Source organism: Setaria italica, chromosome VII, assembly GCF_000263155.2.
Source record: "Setaria italica strain Yugu1 chromosome VII, Setaria_italica_v2.0, whole genome shotgun sequence".
Classification (NCBI taxonomy): domain Eukaryota; kingdom Viridiplantae; phylum Streptophyta; class Magnoliopsida; order Poales; family Poaceae; genus Setaria; species Setaria italica.
The window spans coordinates 17,301,286-17,326,260 of record NC_028456.1 but is presented as its reverse complement, the minus strand read 5'-3'; the positions used below and the strand labels follow the sequence as shown (position 1 = coordinate 17,326,260).

At 43.7% G+C, this 24,975-nt stretch overlaps 2 protein-coding genes and 1 pseudogene across 3 annotated transcripts; 2 read left to right on the top strand and 1 right to left on the bottom strand.

Moving 5' to 3' along the window:
• The first annotated feature begins 8,772 nt into the window (after window positions 1-8,772).
• LOC101757625 (60S ribosomal protein L37a-1) lies at window positions 8,773-10,831 on the top strand. Its single transcript, XM_004975321.3, has 5 exons — window positions 8,773-8,912; window positions 9,924-9,963; window positions 10,046-10,134; window positions 10,398-10,480; window positions 10,566-10,831. Exons 1-5 carry the CDS (start codon window positions 8,910-8,912, stop codon window positions 10,627-10,629), a joined length of 279 nt encoding a protein of 92 aa, XP_004975378.1. The 5' UTR covers window positions 8,773-8,909; the 3' UTR covers window positions 10,630-10,831.
• Window positions 10,832-11,308: 477 nt separating this feature from the next.
• On the bottom strand, window positions 11,309-15,782 carry LOC101756967. Of its 2 annotated transcripts, none has more exons than XM_004975319.2 (8): window positions 15,382-15,782; window positions 15,086-15,130; window positions 14,489-14,603; window positions 13,546-13,606; window positions 13,415-13,463; window positions 12,761-12,858; window positions 12,149-12,287; window positions 11,309-11,624 (listed from the first exon to the last, which is right to left on the bottom strand). In XM_004975319.2, the coding sequence occupies exons 1-8, from the start codon at window positions 15,712-15,714 to the stop codon at window positions 11,478-11,480; spliced, it is 987 nt and encodes a 328-aa protein (XP_004975376.1). In that variant the 5' UTR covers window positions 15,715-15,782; the 3' UTR covers window positions 11,309-11,477. The 2 variants fall into 2 exon arrangements, with proteins under 2 accessions (XP_004975376.1, XP_004975375.1); XM_004975318.2 differs by having other exon boundaries at window positions 13,546-13,612; window positions 15,382-15,781.
• Window positions 15,783-20,064: 4,282 nt separating this feature from the next.
• On the top strand, window positions 20,065-21,244 carry LOC101763741 (annotated as a pseudogene).
• The last annotated feature ends 3,731 nt before the right edge of the window (window positions 21,245-24,975 follow it).

Here is a 24,975-nt window from a genome sequence, read left to right as displayed (position 1 = left end):
ATATATATATATATAAAGTTGCATAGTTCTCAATTAAAATCACATAATTATAAATCATTTACTTTGTTTTTTACATTAAATACCTAAGCCCAAAGGAAGGAAAAAGATCCATCGTATCCTGTAATCAACTGTATGCAGCAGGTAAAATAGTTTGAACTAATATATAGGATGTTTTTTTTTGCAGCATTCACGTCTTTGCAAGAATTTTGGGGACAAGAAGCTCGCAGCTGACAATATAAATTTCCTTTTCCATGAAAATTTCACAATAAAAAGTTTCATTTTTGTTCTTGTAGTGGAATATCATTCCTATAAAATATTATTAAGATTGATCTACTCCAACATAACTGTTGTTTTAGCAACTAAAACAAATAATGCATGCTCTTTGTCCGATTTAGTAACTCGGCAGTTCATCATGGGGTTACCAAGTGGTAGATTTGTAGGTAGGGAGGATTGCAAGATCAAGAACTCGAAGGTAATCATGAGAACACGAAGGTTTAGATAGGTTCGGGCCTCCGGAGAGTAATACCCTACGTCCTGTATTTTGCTGGTTTGTATTGCTTTGCGTGGGTGCGAAGAATAGATCGGATGCCCTCAGAAGGCGCCCTTGGCTGCCTTATATAGGTTGACGACCTAGGGTTACAAGTCGGTTTGAATCTAATCTAGTTGGTTGTTACATGGAAAGCAATCCGAGTCGGACTATAACAAGTATCCCGCAATATCCTGGCTGATCTGAATCGCCCAGCCTCCTTGACTTGCGCTCCAAGTATCTTCACATCCTTAGCTTGCACGTTCTGGTCGGGCGGGTCCACTTTCCAGGGCCGGCCAGTATCCTGGTCTGTGGGAACCCATGGGGTACCCATATCCCTCAAGCCCCCAAGCAATGTGTAGGCGAATAGGAACTTGAGGACATTGCAATGAAGCTTAGAATGTGGTCGGCTAAAGCTGCGATGGTGTCATAGTGACAGAGAGTCTACATAGTGCTAAAAAAAAGAAAATTTGAGCGAACGTAGAGCCATACGCGCAGAGCAAAGTCGAGCACTGAGCTGATGGATGTCGGGCATCCGGTAAGTCGAAGCGAAGGACATGGAGGGCGTCGCAAGACGCACTCCATACGGAGTAGCCCTCGAGCATTGAAGCAATTAAAATAATCGGTCCAATCGTCAAAAATATAACGTAGCATGAACAAATCCATATGTACAAGGACTGGCGGAGTCGCGGAAGCACGCCGACCAGAAATAGGTGCCCAACCCCCGAGCGCAAGGACAGCCGGAGCCGCAGAGGTGCGTCGACCAGAAATAAGCGCCCAGCCCCTGAGTGCGAGAACTGGTAGAGCCGCATTGGCACGCTGATCAGAAATTGGTGTCCTGCCCCCAAGTACGAGGACTGGTGGGGCCGTGAAGGCACGCCGATCAGAGATAGACGCCCAGCCCCCAAGTACGAGGACTGGTGGGGCCGCGGAGGCACGCTAACTTGAAATAGATGTCCAGCCCCCGAGCGTGAGCACTAGCAGAGACACGGAGGCACGCCGACCTGAAATAGGCGCTTAGCCCCCAAGCATGAGCGTGAGGACTGGCAGAGCCACGAAGGCACGCTGACCTGAAACAGGCATCCAACCCCCGAGCATGAGCGCGAGGACTGGCGGAGCCACAGAGGCACGCCGAACTGAAATAGGCGCCCAGCCCCCAAGCATGAGCACGAGGACTGGCGGAGTCACAGAAGCACGCCAACCTGAAGTAGGCACCTAGCCCCTGAGCGTAAGGACTGGCAAAGCCACGGAGGCACACTGAGTCGCCTCCTGCACCCAACCTCCAAGCCTGGGAGGTCGTCCTGGTGGCAGGAGGCACGCCGAGTCGTCTATGGCATCCAGCCCCCGAGCCTAGGAGCCGACCGAGTCGTGGAAGTACACCGAGTCATCTTCTGCCCCAAGCCAGAGAGGTCGGCCGAGCAGCAGGAGACTCGCCGAGTCGTCTGTGGCGTCCAGCCCCCAAGCCTGGGAGCCGGCCGAGTCGCGGAAGCACAATCACCTCTCGCACTCGATCCCCAAGCCTGGGAGGTCGACTGAGTCGCGGAAGCACGTCGAGTCGCCTCCCGCACCCAGCCCCCGAGCCTAGGAGGTCGGCTGAGCGGCAGGAGTACACCGAGTCACCTCCTGCACCCAGCCTCCAAGCTTGGGAGCCGGCCGAGTCGCGGAAGCGCACCGAATCGCCTCCCGCACCTGATCCCCGAGCCTAGGAGGTTGACTGAGTCGCAGAAGCACACCGAGTCGCCTCCTGCACCCAGCCCCCAAGCTTAGGAGGTCAGCTGAGCAGCAGGAATACACCGAGTCACCTCTTGCACTTAGCCCCCGAGCCTGGGAGGTTGGCTGAGCCGTAGGAGGCACGTCGAGTAGCCTCCCGCACCCAGCCCCCAAGCCTGGGAGGTAGGCCGAGTGGCAGGAGGCTCCCGAGTAGTTTCTGAGCTGTAGAAGGACAATACAAACATTTTGTAGTATAATGTAGAATATTTAATGATTGAATAACTCGAAAGTTTGATTTGTTGTAGAAGTAAACTCTTGCGCATCCTACTCTTGTAGGCCAGGTAATTTCCCCGAGTAGTTAGCCCGTTACGTTTAAGCACCTGACCCTGCCGGGGTGTTGCCGAGCGGACTCGAGCATGCTTAGTAGGAAGCGACATATGAGGGTCAGGCTTCACAGAATAAGATGTGTGCTACCCGAGTACTTTAGCAACCGTTAAGAGAGACGGACAAGTCGCAAAGCAGTCGAAACTGTGCCGAAAAGCACTAGCATGAGCTGGGCACCCGTGGGGTGTAGCCTCGACTGCCCATGTAGTGGACGGACCAAGTAGTCGGGGTGTGACCGAGGTGGTCGGCAGAAGTTATGGAGATATAGAGAAGCTGGGGCGTATGAAGGTATATAAAAGCCGTAAATATTTAATTGAATATATGACTTAGCTTGAGTCGAATCGGAGAGTTGGCGTGTCGTCCTTACGTTCGGGCTTAGACACTGTCGGGCGCCATTTTGGTTATCATGGTCGGCGGATAGTAGTTGGCACAGCAAAATGGATCGGGACTCGATCGCCCCGACTGATACGCCGGGCTCCAGGCATCAAAGAGGTCGGCGGTGTGTTGGCGATACGGGCTGTAGGAGCAGCAAGTCGGGCTGCTATATGGTTGCGAATGCTATCTGCCGTCTCATCGATGCTGCCTACGAGCGCATGGGGCGTGCACGGGTTCTAACCCTCAGAATCCGTTCTTCGGTGCTCGGCAAGTCGTCCATATGGTGGGTAATTAATGCATGTCGCATGTTATAGAGAAAACATATTAGAATAATTCTTACCAAGGAGAAATTTAGAAAGGACAGATTAGATCGGATATTGAAGGATGAAACCGAAAGAATCTTCTCTGTACGTTTACCGACGTGTGTTGCTCATGCATGCTATCCGTCCTGCATGCACGTGTACTCCAACAACAATCATCACGGCGGCTGCCTACCTCATGCCGTCGTACTCCTCAAATCGGCCAGGGCCCCTTGACGAGCATGCATGCGCCGATGCGGCCACGCCAGGAGGGTCATCGACCAGGACACATAGTTCTCACGATCGGATCGGAAATGAAAGACGGTTTCGGATTAGTAAATTGAAAAACAAATCGATCTGATATATGAATGTTAGGAACGTCTCACCTGTGACGTCGTTGACTTCTGCCATTAAGCTTGCTTGGGAGAATCCTGCGATCACCCCTACTTGGCGCGCCAACTATCGTATTTAGTAACCTGGCAGTCCACCAGGATGTTACCCAAGTGGTAGATTTGTAGATAGGGAGGATTGCGAGATCAAGAACTCGAAGGTAATCACGAGAACACAAAGGTTTAGATAGGTTCGGGCCTTCGGAAAGTAATACCCTATATTCTGTGTTTTGCTGGTTTGTATTACTTTGCGCGGGTGCGAAGAATAGATTGGATGCTCTTGGGAGGCGCGCTTAGCCGCCTTATATAGACTGACGACCTAGAGTTACAAGTCGGTTTGAATCTAATCTAGTCGGTTGTTATATGGAAGCAACCCGAGTCGGATTACAACAAGTATCCCGCAATATCCGGGCTGATCTGAAACGCTCGACCTCCTTGACTTGCGCTCCAAGTATCTTCACATCCTTAGCCCGCATGTTCTGATCGAGCGGGCCCACTTGCTAGGGCTAGCTAGTATCCTGGTCGGTGGGGATCCATGGGGTACCCATATCCCTCACTCTTATATATTTTGTGACCTAATTTTGATAAGTTGGCACAATATAAAAATTTAATGCTTGTTTTCCAATGAAGCGTGTACAACATGGAGGTAGAAATAGCTTTTGACTAATAGTTTATAAGATTTCCTATCAGGAATTATACCTCCTTTGTTTCAACTTTAAGTGGCTAGCACCGGCAACCTTCGCATGATCTGCCACTACGCCAGAAACGATTTGTTATGATACTAGCATAGGAAGTGGCTAGCATAGGAAGCGGATCATGTTATGATGCATGATGGTAATCATGGTGAAATGGTGATCGATCGGATGCACAGGAAGTAGATGACGAATTTGATGTTGATATGGAGGACCTGTTGCATAGCATTGAACCGGAAGTATTGCTAGGGAGTGCTAAATGATTAGAGAACTTCGAGACAATAAAGAAGCATCTATGCTGGCGGTAGGTTTAAGCCGCCCGCCAACGTGGATGTATATATGCTAGCGACTGTATTAAGACACCCACCAGCACAAACGAGGATTTGTGTTGGACCTTTTTTCTGCTAGCACGAATCTTTTCTAGCATAGTGTGCATACAGTGATATATAGTGCCTACACTAGCACCTAAAACTTTCTTTGCAACTATCACAAGAAACTTCATGTCTGTGGTGAGTGGTTACATCGTCAATCTCAAAATATGTCAATCTAGTTCTAGTGGGCATCAATAGGAGTAGATGTGCATCTACATCAACATCTACATCTACATCTACATCTACATCTATATTGATATTTATCAATCTATATATATCAATATTGACCTACCTATCTATATTGATATTTATTTATCTATCTCTGGACATCATGTTAATAGGACATCATGTTAATAGAAGCGTAATTAAGTAAAACATCTAGCCATCTATCAAGTGAGATAAAATTTCGATGGTGATGATTTAAATAAGAAAATAGATATAGAAAGAAAACTATTGATTTTATTTCCATACATATACCTCATGTCCACACCCATTGCAACTACATCATTCATGGCATGCCCATAAGCCCCTGCACTAGAACAAAAATCCGATCAAGTTCAAAAGGTGTTTCTATTTTGTCACCCAAAAGAAAAATATATATTTCCTTTAATTGTAAGATATCGAATCATTCAAAAAGTTAATGAAGTAAATCTGTGAAGAAAGTTGAGTTAACAAGGGTTGATTCAACAGATCTCACACAAAAAAGTTTAACACATTAAATATTGAATCAACAATTTGTAAAAAAAAGTTGAGCCGTGAAAGAGCCTCTATCTTAGTGGTTAGATCACCTGAGTAGCATCCAACATGTCTGGGTTTGACTCCTCACGGGAGCGAATTAAACGGACCTGAAATAAATAAATTATACAAAAAATAGGTTGGGTCTTCCTTGCTGACTTCGGTTAAGAAAAAGTTGAGCCAACAAGAAAATAATATTCAATCAACATTTCCTGTAAGTATGTATATTGAATCAACGAATTTGGAGTTAAAAAATATTGAACCAAAAAAAATAGGAATGGAAAGGAACATTCAAAAAGGAAAATATGTGGAGTAATGGCCCGAAAATGAAAATGGTGTGAGGAAATATCTAAAGATATAACTTGACCACTACTTGGCTAAATAATGCTGCACCACCAAATATAGAAAAAATCGGTGCACCACCAGTTAGCCAAGTAGTGATCACTCCCAAAAGGAAATATATATATATATATATATATATATTGTTAGATGTTTGATCACTCAATAAGCCGACAAGAATTGTTGATTCAACACATCTCTTATAAATGAACTCGTTAAAACGTTCACTCCAGTGGCGGAGCTTGAAGGAAAATTTAGAGGGGGCCATACATAATTTAGGGAGTCCAGGGGTGGCCATTTGATGAAGGTTTATGAGCAAAATTACCTAAACACTGTAGCATTCAGTGGAGATTACACAAATGCAGGGGGCCATGGCCCACCGTGGCCCCAATGAAGCTTCGCCCCTGGTTCACTCGACACACTTGTAAAAAATAAATTTTGAGTCACCAGGAAAATAAGATCCAATTAGCATTTCCTGTAAATATGTTGGTCGTCCGATGAATTTGGTAAATAAAAAAGTTTGAGTCCACAAAAAATAGAGATGGAACGGAACATCCTAAAAATAAAAAGATGTGGTAAGTAGTAGGCCAAAAAGGAAAGAATTGGAAGGAAATTGTCCAAAAATAGAATTGACCACTACTTATACAAACAATGGTGCACCACCATATAGAAAAGTCCGATGCACCAAAAATTGGCTAAGTAGTGGTCACTCCAAAAAGAAAATTATATATTCATATAATTTTAAAATATTGAATCACTCAAAAAGTCGATAAGAAAGTGTTAGTTCAACAAATCTCACGTAAAAAGGTTTAGCTCATTAAAATGTTGAGCCAACAATTTTTTTAAAAAAAGTTGAGTCAACAAGAAAATGATATCCAACCAACAGTTCCTACAAATATGTTGGATCAATGAATTTGATAGGTAAAAAATGTCAAGTCCACAAGAATGTAGAGATGAAAAAGGAACAACCTAAAAAATAAAAGATAAAGAAAGTAGGGGTTGTTTCATAGAGCTCCACAACTCGATTCTACGGCAAGCTCCCAAGTCCCTGGGGAAGTGATTGCACGGTGAATCAAGAAGCTGTTTGTAAAACATTTGGCAAGATACCTAGAAATAATTCTTGATGAAGATGGGTGAGGCTGGCCTCCAAGTGCGGCGAAGTTGGGCGACGGCAGAATCCTAGGTCAGGCGCGAGGGAGAGGGATGATGACCACCTCCTTGGCTCGGTGCAGGGGAGACGCACAGGGGCATCCTTGACTCGGCATGAAGGGATCTCGACAAGAGAAAAACTTGACACGACGTAGAGGGATGACAATGGCCTCCTAAACTCGTTGCAGCGGAAAGGTCTTGGCGTGGTGAAGAGAGGCAAAGCGGGAGGAACTTAGGGTCACAGATAGAGGTGACACTGGTGGGGCTCGTTGTGTGGAAGAAGGGCGAAGACGAACTCCTAGGCTAGGTGTGGTAGAGAGGGGCGGTGCGGGTGATAGAGGTGATGGCGGAGAGAGGAGATAGGTCCACGGTGCAAGATAAGGGTGGGTAGAGAGATGGACATGGGAGAAGATTTTTTTTGCTCTCCCCACCCGTAGGGTAAAATCGTGGAGCGGTTACGATTGCTTCTCACGGGGAGCAAGACGCTAAAGACGCATTTGGCAATGATCCTAGCTTCTTGCGTGGATCGGGAGCACTACCAAATGCCCCCATACTATCCCCAAAAGGAAACAGTGTGGAAGTTGCCCAAAACTAGAAATTGACTGCTACGTACTTAGCCAAATAGTGGTGCATTCATTAAATAGAAAAATCCGTTGAAACTTCTCTACCCTTTGTGGTCTCCATCTCTCCTTTATTTGAAGGTCCAGACGAGATGGTATGGGATTGTGTCTCGCCTTTCCCCTATCTTGTATCACCCATCCTCACCCCCTCACATTGGCAACATGTGAGCTAGCTAGCAGTTGGACTTGCTAATGTAGGCTCAGGGGCGTAGCCAACAATCCCCATTTTTCTTTGTTACGGGGCCATCAATACTAAATTTTCTTATGATTTGATCAAATTCAAAATTTGTAGGGGAAATATTCAAGCCATAGGGGGGCCTGGCAGCCCCTGCACGCCCCCTCCCCCTGCCACTGGTTGGGCTTCTATCCAATGATTAAGTGTGTGTGTGTTTTTTTTGGGGGGGCGGAGGGGCGGGGTTTAAGGACGAATTGAACATAGAGCAGCAACTTATTCAGAAGATGGCTTCCATACCAACATGCATAGGGCTATTGATGGTATGAGCGAACTCAGGATGGTGGAGCTGGCGGACTTGCATTATATGTGCAATGGGAATGCAATTAAGGTTGGTGGTATGTATGGATCCTGGAACATTTTGAAGCATTGACGAACTAGAGGAGAAAGGAGTATGAAGATGGTGACATGGTACTTTGGACAACACCATGTTGTCCTTTCATATTTTCTTACACTTAGATTCAACAATATGCAAATTTTGTATTAATATTTTGGATCAGCCACTATTGTAGCAACCCTTGTATGTGCCGGTGAGAGACCTAGTGATGGACCTACTACCACAGGGTTGATACGAATGAGGGTACATTATTCGTGCCGCTGCCAAAACCCACATGAATAACTTACCATCGTGGTCCGCGTGGCGTGTAGGTTAGCAGAGAAGCTTGGGGGTGGTGGTGGTGGGGGGGTGGTTTGGGCGGATTTGGAAGGAAGTTGGTTGGGCCGTCTGATTTTTCTTCCCTCTCTTCTCTATTTTTTTTTTCGTTTCAACATTGACGGCTGACGCTGCTGCTGGCTGGAGGCGTGCCTTGTTTTTTTTTTTTTGAGAACGTGCTCGATGTGCCATGTGTGCCAGTGGAAGGCCCAAACGCAGCCCAATTAAATTTGAGGGACCAAGGCCTAAGTCTAGTTTTGGCTCGGCCCATAGAAGGAAAATAACAGCAGAGGGCCCGACCCATACTTCCGCGAAACCCTAGCACCGCTATATAACTTGGCTCCCGTGCCAACCTCGCAGCCCTCCCCGCACCCGCTCCGCCGCCGCAGCCGCCGTCGCTACAGCCGCGCACCTCGCTTCCTCTACCGTCGCCGAGATGGTACGCCGCTTCTCCTCTTCCTCCCGATCTCCCCGTGCCGAAGATTTGTACCTTTTGTGGATTTGGCTGCGCACTGATGATGCGTCCTGGGCGCTTGTTAGGATGTGTCGCGCGAGATCTTAGTGTTAGAACTTTATCCAGCTCCAATTTGTTACGCGCTCGCCTAGGCTCCATAGTTTAATTTTGGGATAGGTGCGTGGCTTGATTTTTTCCAGGGATCATGTTTGGAGCAGTCTTGATTTTCCATTCCTCTTGAATCTTGCAGGTCTTAAGTGTGTCTAAATAGGTCTCGAGTCCTTCGGAGTATGGGAAAGTATTTGAGGTGGCAGAATCACTGGAAGTCTTTAATAAAAGATTTTTTTATGTTATCTTATTTATCGTAAAAATCTGGATGCTTCAATATGGTGTTATCAACTTAGATGCTTAGAAATATCTTATTTGGTAGATTAGAAAGTCTAACGGATCAAACTCAATTGTGACTATTATTTGTGAATGGACGTAGTAGTTTAGCAGTCTGCTGAAGTGTGTGGTTTTCAGCCTGGGTGCTTGTGCAAGATGCAGCCAATTGGAAAAATACAGTGTAACTTTGTTGTGTAAGCTGAGCCAGTGTGCTGCACCTGCAGCATGAAAGTAGCATCCAGTGCTTAGCCTTTGCATCCCTTGTGCACCTACATCTTGTGTTCTGCCAGATATTTCTGGGTACATGGCTGTGCTTCAAATTTGAAATTTAATTTGAACTTTAGAGGCAGGGCATTTTTTCCTCTTGAGTGGAATGTTTAATAATCACTAGTTACACTTAATGACATTTCAGTGGTACATCTTGGAATCATATTTTGTTCTTGTTGCATGTCAACCTACCTGAGTGTGTGCTACCCTTTATATTGATACTAGTCCAATATGTTAGTCTTGAAACTGCGTTAGTACTTAGTCTTTATGCCTGTACCAGTTATATTGCATTGAACAATTTTAGTAAGCAGCTGTATGATTTGTTGTTTTTCAATTCCTATGCAGACGAAGCGCACCAAGAAGGCTGGAATTGTTGGCAAATATGGTATGTTCTTAAAAAATAAGGCATGCTTCCCAGTTTTTGCGTCTTGGATATGAAGTTAACCTTGCAAATTACAATGTTGTAGGAACTAGGTATGGTGCTAGCTTGCGTAAGCAAATCAAGAAGATGGAGGTGTCTCAGCACTCCAAGTACTTCTGCGAGTTCTGCGGGAAGGTGAGTCTTCTGTTAGATGGCCTACATTCAAGTTTGCTGTTTTTGATCTATGTTAACTGCATTCTGTCTTTTCGTTGCAACTGCTAGACGGTTATGAACTATCGACTGTATGCTGATTATTGCTGCATGAAAGCAACTAGTCTTAAATATATTCCTTTGGCAATTTTGTTTGTTTATTATTGTCATATTTGAATGGTTTATAAGATATAGATGTGAAGAATGACATATTTCCGTAATACCACCGCTGTTGTGTTTCTTTCCAGTTCGCCGTGAAGAGGAAGGCGGTTGGAATTTGGGGATGCAAGGACTGCGGGAAGGTCAAGGCTGGTGGTGCTTATACCATGAAGTAATTCTTTGCTGACTTGCTCCTTGACATCCAAGACCATAAATTGTTAAAAGTATACTTATAATTCTGTTATGTATGTTTGCAGCACTGCTAGTGCGGTCACTGTCAGGAGCACAATCCGTCGCTTGAGGGAGCAGACTGAAGCCTGATCTCTTCATATCAGGCATCCTGGGGTTCTGTAGTTGAATCACTGTAGGCTGTTTGGCCGAGAACATGCTCCAGTATTTTTGGTTTATGCTTTAGGATCCTAAAATTGTGATGCTAAGATTTTGTACTTGGTTGCTGTTATGACAAGTGATCTCTGATGTTATTGCCCACCTTATTGGTGTCAAATTTCCTCGTGGTTTTTTCTGTGGCGGCTGCTTCCATGGTTTGATATTCCTTTTCCCTCCGTTCTCAAGCAACTCATGGTGTTGAAACTGTACCCATTGTGCTGTGTTTTCTCAGTCACATTGGTCTGGTGGTTCTTTTGCTTAGATCCTGTCACGAAGTACGCCTCTTTGTAACAGCAGCATTCTATTGCAAGTGTGTCAGATCAATGCATTCTACAACACCTGGGCTCAAGCACCATTGAAACTATTTCAACTGCTCAACTATCAAATGATCTGTTTGGGCCAGAGCACTATTTCAACAGCGCATGACCTTGAGACGTAGCTTTCGGCCAGCCCGGTGTGGAGTTCAGTGTTTTGGGAAGAACCAAGGTGTGTGTACAAGGACCTTGGCCACGAATCTGTTGATTGGGGCCCTAGCTGTTCCATTCTCAGATTCTGGCATTCTGAGCGTTCCGTTCTGCATTCTGACGCTACGCTTTACGTCCAGCTCACCAGCTAACAATGAAAGGATAAACTCTACTTTATTCCAATTGAACAATAATACTGGAAGCAGTTTCCGAGCAGTAGCTACAAACTCCCTACCAACAGATGCCCAACAAAAAGAATCAACAAGAATCAGGGCTACAAAATGTCGAACACAGCTGTTGGACTGAAAATTAGTTTAGTCATGGCGTGAGTTTCTCTAACCACGTCAAGATTATTTCAGCTCCTTTCTCCCACGAGCAATCTAACATCATATCGTGAGCTACACCTTCCACACATACTGGTTGAACACCATAAAATCTTGAAGTTTCAGAAAGTCCTTCAGAATCCTAATTTAAGGAAACGAAGTTATTAATGATGGGAGGGAACAAGTTGCTTCTCTTGTATGCTAAAATGGTGTGCAAAACATTCAAGTCACTGATGATCAAAAGAAATAGGTGTATGAACGTGTGCATTATAAGTTGGAGGCAAGTCAATAGAAGGATTAGTTACATGGTAAAACTTGTTGCTGCAGTACTAAAAAGTTCCTTCCAGTTCCTTCTTTATCAAATTTACAATGTGGATACTTTGTATCGCTACTCTTTGAAGAGCATTTTTCGAACAATACTACTGTTATTTTTTTTATCAGCAGAACTGTGGGAAAAATGTAAATGATCAATCTCACAGACCACAATAATATGTATAGTTGTTGGTTTGTTGATATTGCAAAATCCTAGGCATTTGTCGGTGTAATGCAGTTATATGGATACTATTATTAAAATAAGGTCTATCAAAATGCTACAGAAATGAAGATTTTAGAAGCAAGATATTGCATCATACTATGCATTTAAGAGGTGGAGGAAGGTTCACTCACAACAATAAAATCATTGCTTGCGCCCATGACAAGAATTTCTGTTGTATTATCTGGTACAGAAGGAACAGGAAGTGCTGCATTTAGCTTCCTTAAGTCGAACAGTGGCAATTTTGAGCTCTCCTTCATTAGTGCTTGGTACCTTCAAGATAGTGATGCAGATATTATGTTGTGATTGGAAAAAAACATTAACAATTCAAACCATAAATGTGTCAATGACGACCTCATATGAAAATCTTTGATTTGGGGAAGCTTAGATGAAAGAGGATGACAGAAGGTGAAGCACATGCAAATTCCAATCAGAATGAAGAGAAAATAAAGTGTGAGCACCACACTACTACTACGATTACCATTACTACTATGACTGCTACTCTGAAAAAGCATGAATTGATGCCAACAAAAAATATCTTATAGGTTACAAAATTGGCTCATCCCTATGAGATATTGGCTCAAGGAAGCAGCTATACCAGAGACATTGTTGAATAAATCACTAGCTAATAGATTCAGAAACAGAAAGTTCTAAGGCACCATGGGTGCCAAGTTCATGATGTCACCATACAACATTTTCAAAAGATTATATTTGAACGCAAAAGGAACTGTCATAGATCTCATTACCTTAACACAAGTTCATCATCCATTTGTGGGGAGAAAAATGTTTCCTTACAGAGGGGCAATGACTTTGCATATGCTTTTGCAGCCAAGCTGAGTGTCACCTGATAGGAAAATTATTGAAAATTTACAGATGGTCACCAATTACATAACTAAGTTGATACAAAATGATATTAATAGAAACCTTGCAAAAATACATAATAAGAGAAACACGATGGTTTCTATTATGGTACATGTGCATAACATCATATCAAGTACGCAGTTCAGTTTATAGTGACCTTAGTGATGTCAGTAGCAATCTGTTGTCTATGAACAAAACAATTATCAACATGGACAGGCAAAATAGTGAGGCATAAGGAAATAATATCACCAAATATAGGGTTGGATAATTCAGAAAAGTTAAATGTTAAATAACAACTCAAGATAGAATGGAGAAAATCCAAGGAATATGACTTGCTTCTAGATTGGTAAATAAATGAGCACTTCTTTGTAATGGAGATTGATGGTGTATTTAGGTCTAAAACACAGCATAGATGTTTGAACAATTTGTTGATACTAGACAAAACATTTACAAAACTAGGTTAGCTCAACAGATTCCAACACATCCAAGTGAATAGTGATAAATCTCAACAGAAAGTGTAATAATGCAGATCCATTTACCTTGACCGCAGCAACTGGTTTAGTCAAAAGGTAACGCCATACCAACCCACTGTATATAAATGATAGAAATGAGTTGCATTCTGATAAGTAAATAAAGATTGTAAATATGCAATTGATGACTTGAGAAATACCTGTTTCCAGAGGGAGGCACAGAACATACAAGGACAGCACCAGCAAGCTTTGGATGAAGTTCTGAACCTAGAATCAAGAAAGTTACATAGGATATTCTTTGAAATAAAACTAAGGGATCATCATTTATACTTTGGTTTTCAAATATTCTGAATTTAAGTGATACACTTAACAGTTGATAAGAAGTAAAATAGATTCTACACTTCTACCTAACCTAACTATATCAATGAGCAATTTTAATTTTGAAACAGGGCACTTAATTAATATGTTACGTTTTATAGGCACCTAGCCTAGCATTTAAACACATATCAAGACAAGTCATGATGTTGGGATATTGACGTAATGTGTAAGAGGACTAAAGAGGATTTCTAGAAATGCTCAAGGAAGTATCTGATTTTATCCTGTTTGAACTCTCTTGTTATGTAGGGAGAATTGACAGATGCGCAATTAGTGTAGAATCATAGATGTGTTACATTTGTATAATTGTAATATTGTATAACCTCTGGGTTACAAATTCTCATACCTAATTGGAGTACCTGTCAACAACTATGATTCCTATTCAGCTTAGCATGGGTGAAATATATCAAATGACCACTTAGACAAAACAACTCAGACTCGTATGTAAAAAGGTGAAACTAGGCAAACAGAAGCTTGAGATCCTCTGGAAAATCAATCTAGTTGTTTGTCTCCCTATTTAACTGATTTATAATGTCACGATAAAATCTGCCAAGTATGCTGAAGTGTCTCCAAATAGCTTTCTGTTTTTACTCCAAATGTAAGTATGCAAGAAATCCATTTGGAGAAACAATTTAAATGTAGCCTTAGCATGTCTATGTAGCTGAAACTTTTAAGCCTCTGAATGATACAAAATCAGTTAAGATGGAGAAGCATCCAAAGAATTGCCATAGCAACAAGAAAAATGAATGTGAGTTTGAAGGAGCCTACCTTGCAAGCATGATATATATTGCTGCACAATCAAACCTCCAAATGAATGTCCAATTAGTACAGGTGGTGAGGGGATCTCCTTCTGGATGAAATCAGCGATATCGCCAGTATGCGTCTACTGCAATTCAATCACATATTGGCCTAACTCTAGTAAGACAATGAAATGGGCCAGTTCTACAGCACGAAGTAAAGTATTATAGTGAAATTTTTGGCTTAAACATATTAATTCCTCATGTGACGGCACTTGAAACTTTGATCATGGTACATGTTTGATATCTCTCAGTGTATTACTTCAAACAAAACATTTAACGTGTTCAATAGGTAAAGACATATACTCCCTCCGTTTCAAATTGTAGGTCGTTTTGGCTTTTCTAGGTTCATAGGTGTTTGTATGATAAGCCTATGAACCTAGAAAAGCCAAAACGACCTATAATTTGAGTACTTAATATATTGCATGTAATGTTACCCCATCATACATCTGTCACACATTAACAGTAAGACGAGTAGCAGTAAGAATGGACCGACTGAACAGCATCAAGTAACCTAGAACAATTGAGATTGCTTTGAATGTACTCCACTTCTGCTTAGACTAATTACCTCGAGTGTGCCTGCTACTGCCTCCTGTGGAACACTACTTTCACCCTGCAAAAGTCCCGAACTAAGTCACGGAAGCTGTTAATGTCAAATGCTCTACAAACAGATACTGGCAATCAGGCAATGCAACAACCAACTGTTCAGTTGAAGTGTACTGAATCATATATCTAAGATGAAATGCAAGACATGTAGACCCATCTACAGGCTGGAATTTGTAGTCATTGCATTGCCCTGAATCACCAATGACAATGACACTACCTACTGAAGCATTTCGACAAACATCGCGCGCGATTATGTACCTGCGCGCGGAGACTGAGGGCGTAGCAGGGGAACCCGGCCCGCGAGAAGAAGGGAAGCCAGTGCTCGGCCCAGCACCAGGCCGCGTGGAAGCTCCCGTGCACGAACACCAGCGGCGGGCGCTCTCCGGGCGCCGGCGGGGGCTGGGCGATGACCTCGAGGTCGAGGCCGCACGGCAGGCGGTGGAAGCGGCGGGACTGGCCCTCCTGGAGCGCGTAGGCGCACGCGGCGCGGAGGAAGGGCCTAGTCTTCATCCTCCTCCTCGTCCACGTCCGTGCTGGCGCCGGCGGTGAGGAAGGGAGGAAAGGCGGAGCGGCGAGGGTGGCGGTGGCCATGGGTGGCCGTTGGAGAATGGGGATGGGGATGGATGCGAGCGTGACGGCTTGGAGCTTTTCGTTAACAGCTGATGATCGGATAAGGTCCTCGCTAAAACTAAATTTAGCACCAGAGTTCAGCTTGCGAAAATTTAAATTGTTAAATTTTAGTCCATATCAGTTCGAAAATATGATAGCTAAAGTATATAAAATGTCACTTTTATCTTTTTTCTCTCCTTCATTAAAATTGGAGTATTTTGATCTTTTCATTAAAATTGGAGTATTTTGATCTTTTTCTAAACTGCTAGTTTTTTAAGCATCCATTAGTTCTCCTCTACCAGCTAATGATTTTACAACTTTTTAGGGAGGGCAGCAGTAATGGTGCTCCACGGGTTCGTGTACTCCTATACTCCCATTAAAAAAAAACCACCACTAGATGCACATGAAAAATTGCAAAAAAAAGTATGGATGGATACTACAAACAAGCATCTACCATCATGTAAATTTTGAGTTGCAATGGATACTTGTGCTAGGAGAAACAAAAAAAAGTGAAACCAGTTTTTAAACAGTAGCGGATTTCGGGTTTCAGAAAAACAGTGCAACCCGCACTATTCATAGGCTGATTTCTCTTTTTTTTTTGTTTCTCCTTGAACAAAATTTTGTTCAACACCAAATTTTGCATGAACATAGATCCTTGCATCATCTATGCATCTATATTTTTGGTTAATTTTTCCATGCACCATTTTGCAGTACTTTTCTTAACTGCTCTCGGGCTGAGAGTTTTAATCCTCCATTTAGTGAATTAATGCTAAACTTTAGTACTTCGTATATTAGCACTTGGCTGGATCTAAGGTCACGAGCTCACGTCATGACCATCGGTGTCACCACCACTGCTACGTGTTTGTGTCTGAGTTGAGGTATTTGGGAGTCAATCCCAATTATCGAGAAAAGCTAATAATGAACAACGGAGTGTTTTATGGCTACTCAGCACCTGAATGTCCGAGCGCTGCTCGTCCAATTCGCATCATGATTGAAGCTTTTGCCCTTTCCTTAGCTGTAGCGAGGATCTAACATGGTTCAGGGCCGGGTGAAGCTAGCTGTAATTTGATCCTGGTGAACTGTTTATACACGGTGGATTAAGGTCTACTCCCTCTCTTTCCAAAATAAATGATCTTTCCGGGTTCAAATTTTATCCCACAAAAGTGCATTTACACGTTTTAGACTAATTTAAGTAAGATCCACATGTTAGCTTTGTCAGCTCTCGCATGACAATGGATACCTGAAATCTAATAGGTTTTTACTTTATTATTAGAGTAAGGGTGTGGATAAATTTTCGGTAATGGTAGGTGTTCGGATAAGAGAAAAAATATCGGACGGACGTTGACAGACCCAAAACTTCTTTCCGATATAATTAACAGCGAGTTCATGTTCGGTTGTTCTTATCCTTGCCCGTTGACTCCCACCCATTCCAACACAGCCACCAAGCAACCAAATTCCCTCTTCTTTCTCCCTGCTTGCTGAGTGCTGCAACCTGCAAGACTTGCGGCCTGCAAGACTGCAGCCAATGGAGCTCGAGCTTCAACCACTCATTTATCTCTCCTAGCTCTCTCCCTTGCTTCCAAGCCAGATGAGCTCTTGCCTGAGCTGTGGTGGTATGGCCCCTCTGCACATGACCCTCATCCAAGCAAGGTCACCGATCGATGGTGACGATGATATCCCCATGCGAGGCGGAGTTCTAGCTCGGCAATGGCGGCAGCCTATGCGATTTACACCGAGCAATGTGGTGGCACCGCTGGCAATGGGCTTGGCCACCTGAGGAGCTCCACGGGGAAGGGTGTCGAGCGCCGGTCCCCTGCAGCTAGGGGCGAGCCGCGCCAGCCGCCGCCACCTTCCTCCTCCTCCACCATTTTCTAACGTCGGATCCCACCGTGCCGTGCTAGATGTTTCAAAAGAATGGTACAAGTGTTTCATGTGAATGTTGCAAAGTAGATCTAGATGTTGCGATGTTGCATATGTTTCACACACATGTTGCTAGTGTTTTATCTGGATGTTGCATTTTCAATAAGAGATTTGAATGTTCCATGCAACACAAAATAGATGTTGCGGCGAATTTTTTTCCTCATCATCAACAGATGGCTAATAAATTTTTTTCAACATATTTTTTGACGTTGCAAATGGTGATTTTCTATGTTGCAAACGTTTATTTTCTATATTGCAAACGTTATTTTTTGATGTTGCGATGGACCAACGGAGTGTCCGATGGGAAGTTTTCCCATCGGACGTCTAGGCACTAGCAACGCCCTAAATTTTTCTACCCATAGATATGTAGATCTATTAATGGAAAAAACATACTTATTGGGTTTGCATGCATGGGTCTGGGAGATAGTCACTATTGGAAACCTTAGCTTTAGTCCCGGTTGGTAGGGGTCAAATCTCTCTAAAAATCATCCGGGATATAATTTTCGAGACGGAAGGGGGGGTCTTTAGTCCCGGATCATTCAACCCGGACTAAAGACCTGGTTGGTAAAATCAACCAAGACTAAAAAGTTTCAAAAAAACCCCCACCCCACCACCTGTGCAAAAAAAAAGAGGGAGATGAAGGGAGATGGGGGGAGAGGGAGAGAGGGGGTGAGCACCGCCACCGCCACGCCCGCCGCCACCACGCCACCCGTTGCTCACCCAACCCGCCGCCGCCACCACCACCTGTGCAAAAAAAAGAGGAAGATGGAGGAAGATGGGGGGAGAGGGAGAGAGAGGGGGTGAGCACTCCCGCCGCTCCCCCGCAGGCCACTGCGCTGCCCTGCACCTCGCCCCGTTGCTCACTCCTCACTGCCAGTGAGAGGTGAGCGGAGGGGGAAGGGGAGGGGCAGAAGAGGGGGAGCCCGGGGGCAGGAGAGAGAGGGGTTGGCGGCGCCGGGAGGGAGGGGGAGGGCTGGTGAGGGGTCGGGAGAGGAAGGGAGTGGGAGGGCCGGGGTGGGACGTGAGAGAGAGAAGAGATAAGGGCCGAATCGAGAGGAGGAAGGGAGTGGGAGGGGGCGACGTGAGAGAGAGAGAGAGAGAAGAGATATGATAAAGGCCGGTGGAGGAGGGCGGAACGAGGGAGGGGGTGTTTTGTCCTGATTGGAGTTTCCAACCGGGATAAAAGATCCCCCTTTTGTCCCGATTGATAATTTTGTCCCGGCTGGACTTTCCAATTGGGACAAAAGACCCTCCTTTTATCTCGGTTGAAATTACCAACCGGGACTAATCCTTTTGTCCTGGTTGGAATTGCCAACCGGGACAAAAGGGGTCCTTTGTCCCGGTTGGCGTTTCCAACTGGGACAAAAGGGTTGAGCCCCCGTTGCGATATTTCTAGCCGTTTTAACCAGGACTAGGGGGGGTCTTTAGTCCCGGTTGGTGTTTACAACCAGGACTAAAGCTCTTCCCCCCGCGGTGGCCTTCGGGGCACATTTTTGACCCGGGACTAAAGCTACTTTTGTCATGGGCCAAATATTAACGGGGACAAAAGGAGTTGGATGGAAGGTCAATTCTCCAGTAGTGGGGAACCATAAACCTAAGACTTTTTAAACTCGGTCAAACCTAGTGCATACAATCATTTTATTTTGTGACCTTGTAACAAACTTGATGTTTATACCATGCCACTTGAAATACTGAATTTGTTACTTGTAGTTTTATTCCCTCCACTACTTTATGTATGAACTATGAACTTTTGCTCATTTTTTGTATTTTTTAAACTATGAACTTCTTGATCATTATATTAAACTTTTTGCCTCTATTCGATGTTTAAATTGTTGTTAATCATGAGAAGAACGTGTATGCATCGGCCATTGGTAAGCTACAAGCCGCAATGGTAGAGGTACAACAATATATGGGTGTTGTTGGGCAAGTGTGCAACCCAACCAGGACGGGTTTGAGCAAAATTTTATATCTGTCATGGGTATATGGATTTTTTTTAACGGGTTTAAGTAGCTTTCAGCGGTATGGATTTGGGATGGCAAAATTTAATAGCGTTTGTGCCCGTTGCCATCTCTACCCCTCACAAGTCATGAGTTGATTGGAAGTGGAACAAGCCTCTCTACATTGAGGATGCTGAGTTAGGAGGTGTTTGGGAGCACTCCACTTCACGAAAAACTGCTCCACTCCACCAACTCCGAAAATTTTGCAGCCAAACGCGTCTAGCTCCAGCAACTCCGGCTCCAAGAAAAAGGTGGAGCAGGGGATAGATCCACGTTTTTTGTGGAGTACCTCAAGAGGTGCTCCAAAAACCCACTTTACAGACCTCCTCGTGAAGTTGGTGGGTATTTACCCACCATTGCCACTCGTTACACAGGTTACCGGTTCGTCAAACAAAAAAAAACTCCCGTCCGAGCGGTGAGGGCGCGGCTTCCGAGAAGGGGGCGATGGGCGCGGCGGCGGCGGGCGGCGGGGAGGGGACGTGGGGGCGGTGCCCCGAGTGGTGCTCGGCGGCGGGCGTGGCGGGGTCCTGCGGCGGCACCCGCTCCCGGCGCTCTTCGCGTGCGGCCTCCTGCTCTTCATGGCCGTCGAGTACACCATCCCCATGGTGAGGCCGGGGGCGCCGCCGCTGGACCTGGGATTCGTCGCCACCCAGGGCATGCACGACGCCGTCGCCGCGCGGCCGTGGCTCAACTCGCTCCTCGCCGCGCTCAACACGGTCAGTGCCCCCGGCCCCGCCCTTCCCTGCCTGCCTAACCGTCCGATTTTTCTCCGCCGTCGCCGCCTCGCCGAACTTGGTTCGATGCACCTGCTGGCTGCTGCTTTCCTGTCCTCTGATTTTCAATCCCCCTCCTCTTGCATTAGGTTCTTAATTATAGTATACTACATTTCTACTTCCCTTTTTGGCCTGCAATTGTTCCGACCACAAAACTTTGCCTGCTCAATTTCAACGGAGTAATTCTAGTGGCAAACGTACATCCTTAGCGAAATGTCTGCATCTACTGGAACCTTATGTCTCCTCCAAAAGCACCATTAGCATCTTACATGGAATTTCGATGTACTCCTCCAAAACCACCATTAGCATCTTACATAAACACTGTTTACACCTTCGGTACTGTTACATTACTACATTGTTAGTAGAATGGTCCGGTTTTACACCCTTTCGTGCTGTTACACAGCAACACTAGTATCCCAATTCCCAAGTAGCAATTAGCATGTACTAGACAATTTCACTACCTGAATTATTAGTATACAAATTCAGCTTAATTTAGTTCTTGTGAACCTATGGAGCTTCCTCCGGGCGAGGACAGCAAAGCTGGCGCTATCAAAGCACCGTCATTGCAGCTTGTGGCTCGCACTCCCCCAGCCAATAATTAACAGCGTACGAGTAGTACTTTTCAAGCCAAGCCTGGCCTGAGCCACTCGTAGATTGGACTCCACCCTCACAGATTTGTGTGACCGGTAACTGCAATGCAACTTGGACGCTGGACCTGGGTCACGAGCAGAGAGCAACAATCCTGAGGAGGGGTACTCGCGGCACCTCGGGAGAAGAAAGGAGAAGGAGAAGAAAGGAGAAGAAAGGAGAAGGAGAAGAAAGGAGAAGGAGAAGAAAAGGAGACTGACAAGTGGGACCTATTCACATGGGTATAATAGACCATTCACAACAAGTGCTAATGTTTTTGGAGCTGGAGTACTGCCATTAGCCAAACACGTGCAGCAGCTCCATGTTTTTTTGGAGTTGGTGGAGTGGAGCTAGGAAAATGTGGAGCTGATGGAGTGGAGCTGATTTTTATGGAGTGGAGTGCTCCCAAACAGGCCCTTAATTACATGCATGCATAATTAAATGGCTTCGGAAATCTATAAGCTAGCTCGGCTCTCAAAAACCAACTAAACAAATTAATTATGGACAATTAGGATATTTTATATCCTACATATATAGTAAACTCAGAGTATTTTATATCCTACAAATTAATTATGGATCAATGAAAAAAAAAGAATGCCCATGCTTCTTTAAAACACTCTGAGTTTACTATAGATAATCTTCAATAACTAATTCATCCTACATTATCAGGATCTATCTAGTCATCAACCATCGGATTTAGTCTAAAAATCTATAATTCCTCTCACCATTAGATGTATGATGAACGAACATTCTGAATGACTTGACATCATATGAAACAATTAATTCTAATTCTAGTTGCCCACTAACCTCATGTCCTGAACCATTACTATTTTCTAAAAGGACACTTATTTTATTATTAACCTTAGGTCGAAGCAGTGAATAAATAATTCTTCACTAACCCAGTCGTACCTGTACCCGATACTCCAATATTTTGTCTATATCATCACTATGTTTTTTCGAAAGACTATATCACCACGCTCTCGTATCGCCGTATCACTATACCCATATGGCCTGCCGGTGTTACATAGTCAGGGACACCCAGATCGACGAACCATAATTGTGCCGGTTCTTAAACATCATCCATGGCAGTTATCGACCGGTGTAACGAAACTGATGCAGATACTCGTCATATCCGTGCTGGCCGTGCCGGCGTACAATAAGTATCCATTCCGGCGCTTATATTAACCGTTGCGGATAGTTAGAATAGGAATTTACAAACAAATAACAAAATATATCGTGAAATGCACATGCGTGCTGTACCCACCTCGAATTCACGACCTGTCCGCAAAGATCCTTCATTTACCATCCCACCTCACATCGTTGAGGGCGATAAGGAGTTCAATTCCTTTTAACCCTTGTTGTCTACAACTTTCGCATCTAATTGGTTTGAAATCCAAATATTTTCAACATTGTAGTTCTGGTTAAAACCTACAATTTTTCATATAAAGTTTATCTCCATCTCAATCTGTATACAAAAATTATGAATTTTACAGGACAACCTGAAATTCAAACTGCAGAGTTGGAAAAATTATTCATGCCAAAAGCCATCATGGATAATGGATTATCCTTAGCTTGCTGCCTAATATATTGATCTGATATCCGTGTCGGCTATTATAGATTCATTATGCTTGCCATCTCTATCTTGAGACGGCACGAATAATCCTAAAAAGCATTCATGCTGGTTCTAAATGGAGCGGGCCCTGATAATGGGTTTTTCGTGCCAGCTCGTGTTTAGGCCGCCATGGATGTCCATATCTGCTCTCAAATGGCCGGCACGGATGAGTATTTCTCTTATAGTGGTTCCAGGTATTATTATGTTTGTTAGGGATGAAGGAGCGAGGTGACTAGAGCACGATCCATGTCGTGCATAAGGACATTAGAGATTCGACATGTTTCTTGCTAATAAATCCATTATCGGATAAGTATTAACTACAAACAAAGACATGATCGAGCCACATCATATGAAATCCATTAGCGAACCATTATAAATCCACTACAACAATTAATTAAGTACTCACGCTATACTCTCCACTATCATAACAAATTCACACGCAGAACTCCTATCCCACAAAACCCACTAACCTATATCATTATACCACCATCAATCTTCCATCATGTTCACTTTCCCCTCCCGATGGCCAATACCTTCTAAACACACTAACCTTGTTAGATTTGAAATCATCTTCCAAGGTAGCTTTGTATATTACTCTTTATTTTACCTTGCCATAGATGTATGGTGATCGAATGGGAAAAGTGCTAAAAGTGAACATAGATCAGATAAGTTCTGTAAGAGATGGTCTTATATAACTGAATGGAGGCCAAATAGCAAACAGGTGGTGCATGTGTGGTGGGAATTAGATCAGAGAGCAGGCAATTTTCCCATTATATTCGATCTGTCTACCCTCATGCCCCCCTAAAATTCTAAGTGGCTTGCACCCCATGATCCTGCTTCGGCTCCGGCTCGACACTTTTTACCAAGATCAGACCCCATGCTCATTCCTCATCTGTTGGTTCTGCAGCGTATGAATGCATGTTAGTACTGCACCTGGGAACTTTCAAATACATTATTATTAACTAGTAGTTAGAAAATTAACTTGATTTGGAAATTCATATTCGTTAAAGATTTAACCAAAAAAAAAATCAAATCTGCACCCATTCACATTACACAAACGTCATCATATAAACAATATACGTCAAATCATGTGCCCCACACACACATGTGGAAAACTTTACACGATCATAGAATCTTTTTCTCAATAATCACGTTGATGTGCCACCCATCTCTATTAGCTCACGTTGTTGGTGAACTTTGAATCTACTTTATGTCATTTTCTTTATCTCCACTAGTTGGATTATTCGACAAAAAATATTCAGGGATTAATTGAACAAGATAGCGCGCGGCACAAATTACTAATATATTGATCTTTGCTCCACATACATAAAGAACACATAAAGCCTATCATCCACCACACATATATGTAGTGCATCAAGATATGCATAGATCATACCTTGTTTCAGGTTCAAACTTGAAATGACGTAATACATGTATCAATCACACTATTGTGTTCGTCTACCTCCAATATATATGCTCTTGCTTCATGCCTCCCCACCCCTTCTACAATGAACCCAAATTTCTGAAGGACACGGAACCTAATCGAGAAGAGCAAGCAAACTGAATTTCCAAACATATACAAAAATTGGCTATTTGATAAACGAATCTGCTGGTTGCATGATTTGTTAATTAGACCATCTTAAGATGAAGTATGTTTACCTCTTTCCCTTGATATTCAAACTAGTAGAGTTAATGAGTTATGTGTGATGAATCTATACTACGGGGGTGTTTGGATACCTATAATAAAGCTTAGCACATGTCATATCGGATGTTTGGATGCTACTTAGAAGTATTAAATATAGGCTAATTATAAAACTAATTGCACAGATGGAGTCTAATTCGTGAGATGAATCTATTAAGCTTAATTAGTCCATGATTTGACAATGTAGTACTACAGTAACCATTTGCTAAAGATGAATTAATTAGGCTTAATAGATTCGTCTTGCGAATTAGCACAGGTTCTGCAATTAGTTTTATAATTAGCTCATATTTAGTCCTCCTAATTAGCATCCGAACATCCGATGTGACACTGCTAAAGTTTAGCACCTAAGTATCCGAACACCCCCTGCATGACATCAATACATATGTTCTAACCCTACAAGATACGGATACAATCTTAGATGCCCGCACAAATCAACGGAACATGAGAAACATGAGAATTTACTTTTTCTCCGTCAAAAGAAAAACTAAAGCTGGGCATGCTTTATTTTTATTTCTTCACCCACGAATCTCATTTTGTACGTATCTAAACTGTTTCAAAATAATACGGCATACTCTTTTTTTTTTATCATCGACTCTTTCCAACCCATCACCG

Excerpts from the sequence above, each read along its gene's own strand:
- LOC101757625 (XM_004975321.3), top strand. Across the intron at positions 9,964-10,045 it reads TGGAATTGTTGGCAAATATG|GAACTAGGTATGGTGCTAGC; the intron begins GTATGTTCTTAA and ends ACAATGTTGTAG. Across the intron at positions 10,135-10,397 it reads TCTGCGAGTTCTGCGGGAAG|TTCGCCGTGAAGAGGAAGGC; the intron begins GTGAGTCTTCTG and ends GTTTCTTTCCAG.
- LOC101756967 (XM_004975318.2), bottom strand. The coding sequence starts at position 15,714 with ATGGCCACCGCCACCCTCGCCGCTCCGCCTTTCCTCCCTTCCTCACCG. Across the intron at positions 15,131-15,381 it reads CCCTCAGTCTCCGCGCGCAG|GGTGAAAGTAGTGTTCCACA; the intron begins GTACATAATCGC and ends GGACTTTTGCAG. Across the intron at positions 14,604-15,085 it reads CAGTAGCAGGCACACTCGAG|ACGCATACTGGCGATATCGC; the intron begins GTAATTAGTCTA and ends GAATTGCAGTAG.